The following is a 13,090-nucleotide window of genomic DNA, read 5'->3' on the forward strand; positions in this document are numbered from 1 at the left end:
GTGCCTCAGTTACCTCATCTGTAAAATGGGGATTGACTGTGAGCCCCACGTGGGACAGCCCGATTACCCTGTATCTACCCCAGCGCTTAGAACAATGCTGTGCACATAGTAAGCGCTTAACAAATACCAATATTATTATATACCACACACATACACGCCACGGAATCCAAGCTTGACCCAGGAATATACTGACCCGTGCCAAGCATTAGCTTTCCCCTTTCAGAACGGATACATGTACACATACGTTTAGAAAAACATATACTTTTAATTAAAATACCCTGAAAGAGCGATTACAGATTTATGTAAAAGACAAGGTCCAAGACAAACTTACAGGGAACTAATATATACAAATAAATCACTTTCCTCTGAAATTTAATTAAATGTTAAAAAAAAACCCTTCGAAAGATAAAAAAAAGTTCTACAAAATTGATTTTAATAAAAATAAAACGAATCAATATGAACCAAGAACTATATACAATATTCGGCATTTCAACCAACGACTAGTCCCAACGATTCCTTTTGCTCGTCAGACCAGTATCTTCTCGTCACAGATTTTCTCCCTGAATGAATATAAAAAAAAAAATAGATGGATGATTTATCAGATTTTTCTTTAGATTTACCAAACAACCAACTTATTTCGCTAAGGAGCCCGACAAAAAAGGCTTCTATGATCCAACCACCATCTTCACAGTCATCTTCAATCAGTTAGTGATATTTATCGAGTGCTTACCGAGTGCAGAATCCTTTACTGAGTGCTTGGGAGAGTATAGTTTAACAGAGTTGGCAGATTCGTATCTGCCCACCAGGAGTTTTACAGTCTACCTTCCTCCCTTCCTCACTTAATTAATAATAATAATAATAATGTTGGTATTTGTTAAACTCTTACTATGTGCCGAGCACTGTTCTAAGCGCTGGGGTAGACACAGGGGAATCAGGATGTCCCACGTGGGGCTCACAGTCTTCATCCCCATTTTACAGATGAGGTAACTGAGGCATAGAGAAGTTAAGTGACTCGCCCACGGTCACACAGCTAAGTGGCAGAGCTGGGATTCAAACTCATGACCTCTGACTCCAAAGCCCGTGCTCTTTCCACTGAGCCACGCTGCTTCTCCCACGTGAGGCTCACAGTCTTAATCCCCATTTTACAGATGAGGTAACTGAGGCACAGAGAAATTAAGTGACTTGCCCACAGTCACACAGCTGACAGGTGGCAGAGTCGGGATTCGAACTCATGACCTCTGACTCCCAGGCCCGGGCTCTTTCCACTGAGCCATGCTGCTTCTCTCCATCACTCCCCACTCAAGACTCTCCAAGGTAGCACTACGAAAGCCAATCAAAGCTTTCAGGAGGCCTTTGCCTGGCAGTAGGGTCTACACATAATATGGAGCAACATTCCTCTTCCCCTCAGGATGGCACCCGGAGAGTTTCCAGTCCTCTACCAGTCTCGGCTACGGGAGGGAGAGTCAAGCAGAGGCCTGTCCATTCCATTCCTAGCTCGGCCAGCGGCTAGCGAGTGGCAGGCCATCGGCTACAAGTCAAAACCCACCCGTGCCGGGCAGCCGCGGCACGGGAGAGAGTCGAGGGCGGAGACTCAAGTTTACCGCATGGAAGAAGGCAACGGTAAACCACCTCTGGACTTGGACCAAGGAAACTCTCTGGATCCACTACCAGGACGACTGGAGACGGTGGTGGGGCGTTTTGGGAGAGATGTGTCCGTGGAGTCGCGATGGGTCGGAAACGACTCGACGGCATCAGACAAGATATTCCTCCTAGTCCCTGGCGGCCTGTGAAGGCCAGAGACAAGGCCCCGGGGAATAATACTCTGAGGCAATTTTCCATCTCTCCTACCCAGCTTACGATCAGAACGTCACAGAGACCATCATCATCATCATCATCAATGATATTTGAGTGCTTCCTATGGTCAGAGCACTGTACTAAGCGCTTGGGAAAGAACACCACCACAAAGTTGGTAGGCATATTCCCTGCCCACAGGGAGCTTAAAGTCTACAGTCTATGGGAAATTAAAATCAATGGCAGATGCAGATAGACATATATTGTGAGTATAAGGACATTTACAGAAGTGCTGGGGTAGAGGAAAGGCTTTCAAAGTGATGAAGGAGAACACAGACAAGTTCATAGTTGACGTAGAGGGGACGGCGGATGGGCAAATAAAGGGTTTAGTCTGGAAAGACCTCTTGTGGGATTTGTAATTTTTAGAAGGGTTCTGAAGATGGGAAGAGCGGTGGACTGTCAGAAATGAATGGGGAGGGAGCTCAGTGAAGCAATGTGGCCAATTAATAATAATAATGTTGGTGCTTGTTAAGCACTTACTATGTGCAGAACACTGTTTTAAGCGCTGGGATAGATACAGGGTAATCAGGTTGTCCCACATGAGGCTCATAGTTAATCCCCATTTTACAGATGAGGTCACTGAGGCACAGATAAATTAAGCGACTTGCCCACAGTCACACAGATGACAAGTGGCAGAGCGGGATTTGAACTCATGACCTCTGACTCCCAAGCCCGCACTCTTTCCACTGAGCCACGCTGCTTCCCTGAGCCATGCTACTTCCCGGGAGCAGGCCCGGGAGTCAGAAAGATCTGGGTTCTAATCCCAGCTCCGCCCCCTGTCTGCTGTGTGACCGGAGGCAACTCACTTCACTTCTCTGGACCTCAGTTACCTCATCTGCAAAATGAGGACTGAGACTATGAGCCCCATGCGGGCAAACGCTGTGTCCTACCCGATATGCTTGTATCACTCCGGCGCGTAATACAGTGTCTGGCATTAAGTGCTACCAAACGCCATTAAAACTATAATAATAATTATTATCATTATTATTCCAGGCCTGAGGGAGAATATGGGCAAGGGGTCGGTGGCAAGATAGACGAGATCGAGGTACAAAGGGTAGGTACAGAGGGTAGGTGTTAGAGGAGGGGAGTTTGCAGATGGGTTATAGAAGATCAGCAAGATTAGGTAGGAGGGAGAGAGGTGATTGGTGAGGAGTTTCTGTTTAATGTCGTGGTAGTTTGGCAACCATTAGAGGTCTTTAGGAGTGAGGAGATAAAAGGCCTTTTCTGCCCAAGCCCTCATTTCCTCTTCTCCCACTCCTTTCTACATTTCCCTTGCCTTTGGATTTGCACTTTTTATTCACCCCCTCTCAGCCTCATGCCACTTATGCGCATATCCAGAAATTATTTGCTTATATTAATGTCGGTCTCCCCCTCTAGACTGTAAACTAATTGTGGGCAGCGAATCTATCTACCAATACCGTACCGTACTCTCTCAAGTATTTAGTAGCAGTGCTCTGAACCAGTGAGTGCTCAGTAAATATGACTGATTGAACAGTTTTTCAGAAAAATCAACCAGGCAGCAGAGTGAAGTATGAACTAGAGACGGGAGAGTTAAGACACAGGGAGCTCAGTGAGGAGGCTGAGAAATGATGAGTGCTCGGATCAACATGGGAGTAGTTTGGATGAAGAGGAAAGAGGAGATTCGAGTGATGTTGTGAGGACAGGATTGACAGGATTTCACAGCAGGCTGAATATGAGGGTTGAATAAGAGAAATGAATGTAGGGTAGAGTGAAGACCATGGACTTGTGAGCCAGGGAGGATGGTAGTGCTGTCTACAGTGATGGGAAAACCAAGGGGAGGGCACGGTTTGGGTGGGCAGGCATGTTATTAAGTCTGAGGTGTTGGCGGCCCATCCAAGGGGAGATGTCGCCAATGCAAAAGGAAATGCAACCCTGGAGTAGGAAAGAGGTCAGGGCTGCAGAGGCAGCTTTGGGAATCATCCTTAGAGAAGCAGCATGGCTCAGTGGAAAGAGCCCGGGCTTTGGAGTCAGGGGTCATGAGTTTGAATCCCAGCTCCGCCACTTGACAGCTGTGTGACTGTGGGCGAGTCACTTCACTTCTCGGTGCCTCAGTTACCTCATCTATAAAATGGGGCTGAAGACTGTGAGTCCCACGTGGGACAACCTGATTCCCCTGAGTCTACCCCAGCGCTTAGAACAGTGCTCGGCACATAGTAAGCGCTTAACAAATACCAACATTATTATTATCCTTGTAGAGATGGCAGTTGAAGCCATGGGAACGAATGGGTGTAGATGGGAACTAGAAGAGGATCCAGCACTGAGCCATGATTTCAGGAGGGCTTTGAAGTTGGAGAGATCTGCAGTCTGCTGCATTTATAATTATAATTGTGGTATTTGTTAAGGGCTTACTATGTGCCAGGCACTGTTCAAAGCGCTGGGGTAGTTAGAAGGTAATCAGGTTGGACATAGTCCTTGTCTTACATGGCATTCGCAGTCTTAATCTCTATTTTCAGATGAGGCAACTGAGGCACAGAAAAGTCACACAGCAGACAAGTGGTGGAGCTGGAATTAGAACCCAGGTCCTTCCCATGTTCTATCCACTAGGCCACGCTGCTTCCTCTCTGATTATCCTCTGCTGGCTCTCCTCCCAACACTCTGACTGCTCCTTCTCAGTCTCTTTGCAGGCTCCTCCTCTGTCTGGATTAGAACCCAGGTCCCCTCACTCCAACTCCTGTGCTCCTCTGCTCTTTCCACTAGATCACTCTGCTTCTGGATTTGAAGTGGGGAGGGAGTTCCAGGAAGGAGGGAGAGTGTGGGCCAAGGCACTGACGGAGGGAGAGATGAGAATAAAGCAACACGACCAGGTTAGCTAGGAAGGAGCCAAGAATGCAAGCTGGGGTAATGTGGGGGGAGAGAGCACATCCGGAGAGGGAGCTGATTGAGTGCCTTAAAAACAATTTTTAGGAGTGGATTAGTTTGGGGGGAGCAGAGGATATGGGCCAGGGAGCAGTGGGAGAAATGAGTAGATAAGTAGGAAGGAGGGAAGTGACTGACTGCCTTAAAGATAATAATAACAATAATTATGCTATTTGTTAAATGCTTATTATAGGCCAAGCACTGTACTAAGCGCTGGGGTGGATACAAGCAAATCGGGTTGGACCCAGTCCCTGTCCCACATGGGGCTCACAGTCTCAATCCCCATTTTACAGATGAGGTAACCAAGGCTGAGAGAAGTAAAGTGACTTGCCCAGGGTCACCCAGCAGATAAGAAGCAGAGCTGGGTTTAGAACCTTCGACCTTCTGACTCCCAGACCTGTGCTCTATCCACTTTGCCGTGCTGCTTAGTTTCTGCTTGAGGCAGAGAAGAATGGATAACCACCGGAGGGTTTTGAGGACTGGGGAGATGTGTGCAGAGGAACATTTTAGAAAACTGATCTGGGCATCAGAGTGAAGTATGGACTGGAGAGGGACATGACTGGAAGCAGGGAGATCACTGAGGAGGCTGTGGCAGTAATAATGATAATAATAGCTGTGGTATTTGTTAAGCGTTTACTGTGTGCCAGGCACCGTGCTAACCACTGGGGTGGAAATAAACAAGTCAGGTTGGACCCAGTCCCTGTCCCACGTGGGGCTTCCAGTCTCAATCCCCATTTTACAGATGAGGTAACGGAGGCACAGAGAAGTGAAGTGACTTGTTCAAGGTCACACAGCAGACAAGTGGCAGAGTGGGATTAAAACCCATGACCTTCTGACTCTCAGGTCTGGGCTCCATCCACTATGCCATGCTGCTTAGTGATAAAAATGATAATGATGATGATAATAATAATGATTAATAGTATTGTTAAGCGCTTACTATGTGCCAAGCACTGTACTATGCGTTGGGGTAGATTCAAGATAATCAGGTCCCACATGGAGTTCACCGTCTAAATAAGAGGAAGATATTGAATCCCCAATTCTGCAGATGGGGGAACTGAGGCCCAGAGAAGTGACACGACTTGCCCAGGGTCACACAGCAGACCAGTGGCAGAGCTGGGATTAAAACCCAGGTCCTCCAATTCGCAGTTCTGTGCTCTTTCCGCTAAGCCACACTGCTTCTTAGTAGATTCTGTGTCCATGCCATGCTTCTGGGAGGAGATGTTCTTCCCGACACCCACGTGTGCTGACCATTCCGGAACAGTTTATGCTATCTGGATTCTCCTAGCTCACACGGGGTTAGTCTAAATGTTAATCTCACCTTGTCAGAATCTCTCAAACGAATAAATCAGCATCCACCCACATAAAAACACTCTTTAAAACATATCTTCCCATCTTCAGTCTTGCTGTAACAGAAGTTCTGTTTAGCCGAAGAGGGGTAGGGGCTGCCCCGGGGGAGGAATTCTGGGTTCTGAGGGGGAATTTGGAGGTGTGGGATAGACACCTCGTCTTCCTCCCATTACTCTCCACTTGTTTATGCTATTTAATTATGGTATTAAGCGCTTACTATGTGCCGAGCACTGTTCGAAGCGCTGGGGTAGATAGAAGGTAATCAGGTTGTCCCACGTGGGGTTCACAGTCTTCAGCTGTGTGACTGTGGGCAAGTCACTTCACTTCTCTGTGCCTCAGTTCCCTCATCTGTAAAATGGGGATGAAGTCTGTGAGCCTCACGTGGGACAACCTCATTCCCCTGTATCTACCCCAGCGCTTAGAACAGTGCTCTGCACGTAGTAAGCGCTTAACAAATACCAACATTATTATTACTATTATTCACCCCCATTTTACAGATGAGATAAATGAGGCACAGAGAAGTGAACTGGCTTGCCCAAGATCACACAGCAGACAAGTGGTGGAGCCAGGATTAGAACCTATGTCCTCTGACCCCCAAGCCCGGCTCTTCCCACTGAGCCATGCTGCTTCTCTATTTGTTCAGCCCTTACTATGTGCCAGGCACTGCACTAAGCAGTTGGGTATAGAAGCTAATCTGGTTAGACACAGCCCCTGTCCCACATAAGGCTCCCAGTGTCTTAATCTCCATTTTACAGAAGAGGAAACTGAAACATAGAAGTGAATAATAATAATAATGATAATAATAATAACGATGGCATTTGTTAAGCGCTTGCGTGGCTCAGTGGAAAGAGCACGGGCTTGGGAGTCAGAGGTCATGGGTTTGAATCCCGGCTCCGCCACTTGTCAGCTGTGTGACTGTGGGCAAGTCACTTCACTTCTCTGTGCCTCAGTTCCCTCATCTGTAAAATGAGAAGCAGCGTGGCTCAGTGGAAAGAGCACGGGCTTTGGAGTCAGAGGTCATGAGTTCGAATCCCAGCTTTGCCACTTGTCAGCTGTGTGACTGTGGGCAAGTCACTTCACTTCTCTGTGCCTCAGTTCCCTCATCTGGAAAATGGGGATTAAGACTGTGAGCCCCATGTGGGACAACCTGATTCCCCTGTGTCTCCCCCAGCGCTTAGAACAGTGCTCTGCACATAGTAAGTGCTTAACAAATACCAACATTATTATTATTATTATTAAAATGGGGATTAAGACTGTGAGCCTCACGTGGGACAACCTGATTACCCTGTATCTACCCCAGCGCTTAAAACAGTGGTCTGCATATAGTAAGCGCTTAACAAATGCCAACATTATTATTACTATGTTCTAAGCACTGAGGCAGATACAAGGTTATCAAGTTGTCCCACTTGGGGCTCACAGTCTTGATCTCCATTTTACAGATGAGGTAACTGAGGCCCAGAGAAGTGAAGTGACTTGCCCAAGGTCACACAGCTGACAAGTGGCGGAGTCAGAATTAGAACCCACGACCTCTGACTCCCAAACCCAGCCTCTTTCCACTAAACCACGCTTGCCCAAGGTCACACAGCAGACAAATGGTGAAGCCAGGACTAAAACCCAGGTCCTTCTTGGAGGGGAAAGGAAGTTGTGGAAGAGAAAGTGGCAGATGACTGGGAAGAGGGAAAACAAAGGACAGGAAGCTAGTTCACTACTAAAATCCTAAAATTCCTAAATTCTCCTCCAACAAGCCTTCCTCAGTAACTTCTCAGCCTCCCAAGTTGTACACATCTACTAGCAGTTTCTAGCAATTCGGCACTTCTCTTTATTTCCATCCTGGGCACTTCTGAACATCTGCTATTCAACTGTAGATTCGATTAGTTTCTTTGACTACTCTATTTGTAAATATTTTCACGTCTCTCTTTCCCCCACACCTCATGTTAGAGTGTAGGTTCCTTATGGGCAGGGAATGCATCCCAAGCGCTTAATACAGTGTATTGCACCCAGTGGGAGGTTAATAAATCCTATTTTCCCACACAATAGCCAGAAATCCAAGGGAGAAGGGGAAGGGAGAAGAGAAGGGCAATTCTAACTACTTTTTTCTCCCCTTTCTTCTGCTGCTGTCACCTCCTTCTTGTTCCTCTCTTTCTGTTTCCTTCACCTCGCTCTCTCTAACCGTGACTTAGCCCATCACGTCGTGTTCCTGCCCCCCACTTCACAAAGGCAGAGCGGTTTCGAGAGGACTGGCGTTGGCAAATAATAAAAATGTTTGATTAGGCTTTTAACAAGCACTTTACATTTGGCCTCTACTTTCTTCTCTGAAGAAAAGGTCTGATTGCAGCTGTAGTATTTTTGCAGTGCAGTACAAATAAGACCCTATGCTAAAGCCAAACAAATATTTATGGGGCATGGGAAAAATCTTGCTAACCATTTGATCTTTCAAAAAGAAACAATTTTTTCCTTCGAAGACTGAAGGGTGTCAATCAAATCGAGCCATTTTTAATTTTCTACATTTAGGAAAACTAACGATAAAAAGAAAAGTTGTATTCAAACACACAGACTTTCTCAAAAAATGTCATTTGTGAATTTTTCCACAAACTAAACACTATACTCTCTAGCGACGAATGTATATTATTCATCGATCTACCTGCACATAACCCCCTACGAAATGAAATTCGTACCTGACTTACCGCAGAGGATGTTTGCCCCAGAGAATTTTCAGCCATTCTCATTTCTTTGTTTATGTATTTTAGCATCCCGCTAAGGGTACTGAAGTCACTGCTTCCGGAAGCTCGATCTTCGTCCACTTCATATGTCAGTGGATCAAATGATGATTCATCCAAACTGCCTGACTGGGCGTACTCGGTCTCCTTCTGACCGTCTTCTAGAGTGGCAGGCTGGTGCCTCAGCGCTTGTTTTAAGTCCCGAAGCAGTTCTTCGGAAAGCTCGTCGTCATCACCAGTCTGAAGGCTAAGGTCACTCTCGCTGATGGAGCGGCGCAGTTTCGGGTATTTGTCAAAAGGTGCTTGAGAAGGGTTGGAGAAGCTTGCTTCTTGATTTCCCTGGAGAAACTGAGGAGACACAGCGGGGCCTGAAAAGTGCTTAATGCCGCCTGCTCTTTCACGACCAGATATCTGGGCTTGCAATCTGGTTACTTCAGATTCCTACAGAAAAACAGCATCAAGTACCACTTTACTCCAAGTGCTTTTTACCTTCGTAGATCGCGTCTACAGCCACCAAATTTCCCTAGGACATTTTTCAGAATAAATGTCAGGGGTCACTTGTATTTGGAATTGAGAATTAATTAACTCAAACTTTAATAAATCAAAATCAATCCATCGATCATAATTATTGAGCACTGACCATGGGCAGACCAACTGTATAATATAACAGAGTTGGCAGACATGTTCCCTTTCCACAGTGAGCTCACAGTCTAGAGGAAGAGACAGACGGTAATATAAATAAATGAACTGCAGATAAGGACATGAGTACTGGACATGAGTAAGGGAAGCGGTGTGGCTCAGTGGAAAAAGCCCGGGCTTGGGAGTCAGAGGTCATGGGTTCGAATCCCGGCTCTGCCACTTGTCAGCTGTGCGACTGTGGGCAAGTCACTTCACTTCTCTGAGCCTCAGTTCCCTCATCTGTAAAATGGGGATGAAGACTGTGAGCCTCATGTGGGACAACCTGATGACCCTGTATCTCCCCCAGCGCTTCGAACAGTGCTCTCCACACAGTAAGCGCTTAACAAATATCAACATTATTATTATCATTATTACTGTGGGGTGAATAAAGTTGGCACATGCAAGTGCAAGAGCGACAGAAGGGAGTGGGAGAAGGGGAAATGAGGGCTTAGTCAGGGAAGGCCTCTTGGAGGAGATATGCTTAGAAGGTGGGGAGAGTGATCGTCTGTTGGATACGAAGAGGGAGGGAGTTCCAGGCCCAGAGGCAGGATTTGGGCAAGAGGTCGGAGGTAAGATAGACGAGATAGAGGTACAGTGAGTAGGTTGGCGTTAGAGGAGTGAAGTGGGTGGGTTGGGTTGCAGGAAGAAATCAAGGAGGTAAGGCAGGAGGGGGTAAAGTGATTAAGTGCTTTAAGGCTAATGGCAAGGATTTCTGTTTGATGCGGAGGTAGATGGGGAATCATGGACTAGACGGTTCTGTAGAATAAAGATCTGGGCAGCACAGTGAAGTATGGACTGAAGTGGGGAAAAGACAGAAGGTGGGGAGATCAGCAAGGAAGCTGATGCAGTAACCAAGGCAGGATAAGGATAAGTGTTTGGATCAATGTAATAGCAGATTGGACTGAGGGGAAAACATGCATTTTACTGATGTTGTGAAGATTGAACTGACAGGATTTGGTGACAGACTGTGGGTTGAATGAGGGAGATGAATCGAGGATCATGCCAAGGTTACATAACCCCTAGTAAGACAGGGAGGATAGTGGTACGGTTTAAAGTGATGGGAAAGTCACGGGGAGGGCAGAGTTTGAGTGGGAAGATGAGGAGTTCCGTTTTGGACAGGTTAAGTTTGAGATATTATTGGGACATCCAAGAATAGATGTCCTGAAGGCAGGAAAAGCGAGACCGGAGAGAAGGAGAGAGATCAGGGCTGGAAATGTAGATTTGGGAATCGTCAGCAGAGAGATGGCAGTTGAAGTCACGAGAGCGACTGAGTTCTCCGAGGCTGTGGCTGTAGATGGAGAATAAAAGAGGTCCCAGAACTGAGCCATGAGGGACTCCCACAGTTACAGGGTGGGAGGCAGAGAAGCAGCCTGAAAAAGAGATTGAGCAGAGGAGAGGAGAACCAGGAGAGGAAAGCGTCGGTGAAGCCAGGGTTGGATAATGTTTCCAGGAAAAGGGGGCGGTCCAGTGTTGAAGGCAGCTGAGAGGTCAAGGAGGATTAGGATGAGTAGAGGTCACTGGATCTGGTAAGAAGGAGGACACTGGTGACCCCTGAGAGGGCAAATATGGTGGAGCCAAGGGGGTGGAGGCCAGATTGGAGGGGGTCAAGGAGAGAATTGGGGAGGAAGTGGAAGCAGAGGGTTTAGACAACTCACTGGGTGTAGACAACTCACTCAAGGAGTTTGGAGAGGAATGATAGAAGGGAGATGGGACAATAACTTGAGGGAGTCATGGGGTCAGGGATTTTTTCTAAGGATAAAAACCACTGATTGATTATGACTCTACAGAAACTCTTTTACCTGCTTCAATTCCTTTTATGTCACTGACGATAAAATAGTGTGAATTTGAAAGCACTTATGTATATGTCTGTAACTTTATTTATATTGATGTCTGTTTACTTGTATTGATGTCTATCTCCCTCCCACCAGACTGTGAGCTCGTTGTGGGCAGGGATTGTCTCTCTTTATTACTGTATTCAAGCGCTTGATACAGTGCTCTGCTCACAGTAAGCACTCGATAAATATAACTGAATGAATGCAGAAGGGAGAGGAAGCTGGGGAAAAGAGGCTTAATCGGGGAAGGCCTCTTGGAAGAGATGTGACCATAATAAGGCTTTGAAGGTGGGGAGCATGGTGGCCTGACATATATGGAGTGAAAAGTGAAGGAGTACCAGGCCAGACACAGGATGTACGAAAGGGGTTGGTGGCGGGATAGATGAGATCTGGTCACAGTGAATAAGCTCGTGCTAGAGGAGCAGAGTGTAAGAGCTGGGCTGTAGTAGGAAATAGGGGCAGTAAGGTAGGAGGGGGAAGCTGACTGAGTGCTTTAAAGCCAATGGTAAAGAATTTCTGTTTGATTTGGAGCTGGCTGGACAACCACTGGAGGTTCCTGAGGTGTGAAGAGATGTGGACTGAATTTTTTTAAAAAAATGATCCAGGCAGCAGAGTGAAATAAGAACTGGAGAGGGGAGACACAAGAAGCAGGGAGGGCAGCGAAGAAACAGATGCAGTAGCAGTTTGGATGGAGAGGAAAGGGCAGATTTTAGTGACGCTGTGACGTTAGTGATGTTGTGTTGAGTTGGAAAAACCCCCCCCGACTTATCTTTCCCTCTAAACCCACTCCTTCATCTGACTTCCCATCTCAATAGATAACCCCGCCACCCTCTGTGTCCTAGAAGCCTGCAGCCTCCATGCAAATCTGGACTCCTCTTTCAACTCTCTCATTTCAACTTCCTGCCGAATCCTGTCCGTACTTCCTACAGGACAGTTCTGGGATCGGCCCCTTTATCTCCACCGAGGTCGCAACCTGGTAGAAATTTGACTAACTGATTGACTGACTGATTGCTTGAAAGCCCTCCTGAAATCGCACTTCCTCTAGGAAGCCTTCCCCGATTACTCTCTCATCTCTTCTTCCTACACTGCCCCTCAACTGTCACTCCAGCCCCTCTATGTCACCTAAGCACACCTCCAACAGTAGCACTTATATACCTAGCATTATATGCTATTGCTTCCTCCTACCTGATTTTATTTTTGGGTCTTTCTCCCTGCTAAGTTATAAATTCCTCGAGGGCAGGGCGCACATGTACTAATTCCCACTGCAGGCTTCCAGGCTCTTCACACGGTGCTCTGCACCCAGTGAGCTGACGATCCATACCACTGACTGATTTAGGGGAGGAGTTCCTGGCAGTGGGGAGGGTGCGAGCAAGAGGTTAGCAGCAGGAGCCGTGAAAACAACCAAGTCCTTCCTCTGGTCAAAAAGTCCCTCCCCCTTCATATCCAACAGACCACCACTCTCCCCACCTTTAAAGCCTTATTAATCATTCAGGAGTATTTTTTTAGGGGCAGAGCACTGTACTAAGGCTTGGGAGAGTACAATAACACAGAATTAGCAAACACATTGCCTGCCCATAACGAGCTTACTGTCTTATTAAAAATCACATCTCCTCCACGAGGCCTTCCCCTATTAGCTATCTTTCCTCCTACTCCTTCTCCCTTCTGTATTACCTTAGATCTTTACCCTTTAAGGACTTGGTATTCATCTCACCTTCAGCTTCCCAGCACTATGTACATATTCATAATTACTTTTCACACCTGTTCCATTCATTCAGTCATATTTATTGA

The 13,090-nt window shown here is 46.7% G+C and overlaps 1 protein-coding gene across 4 annotated transcripts in view; it reads right to left on the reverse strand.

Annotated features, from left to right (window-relative positions):
- Positions 1–244: 244 nt before the first annotated feature.
- The window catches only part of CCDC18 (coiled-coil domain containing 18), a 72,639-nt gene continuing 59,793 nt past the window's right edge, over positions 245–13,090 (reverse strand). For 3 of the 4 annotated variants that reach the window (XM_029063048.2, XM_029063046.2, XM_029063049.1), the window contains 2 exons: positions 8,751–9,233; positions 245–560 (listed from right to left, as the gene is read on the reverse strand). In XM_029063048.2, coding sequence (XP_028918881.1) covers positions 546–560; positions 8,751–9,233 — 498 coding nt within the window. In that variant the 3' untranslated portion in view covers positions 245–545. The remainder of the gene's footprint in view (positions 561–8,750; positions 9,234–13,090) is intronic. The other variant, XM_029063047.2, reaches the window with a different exon arrangement.

This window comes from Ornithorhynchus anatinus, chromosome 4, assembly GCF_004115215.2.
Source record: "Ornithorhynchus anatinus isolate Pmale09 chromosome 4, mOrnAna1.pri.v4, whole genome shotgun sequence".
In the NCBI taxonomy this organism is placed as follows: domain Eukaryota; kingdom Metazoa; phylum Chordata; class Mammalia; order Monotremata; family Ornithorhynchidae; genus Ornithorhynchus; species Ornithorhynchus anatinus.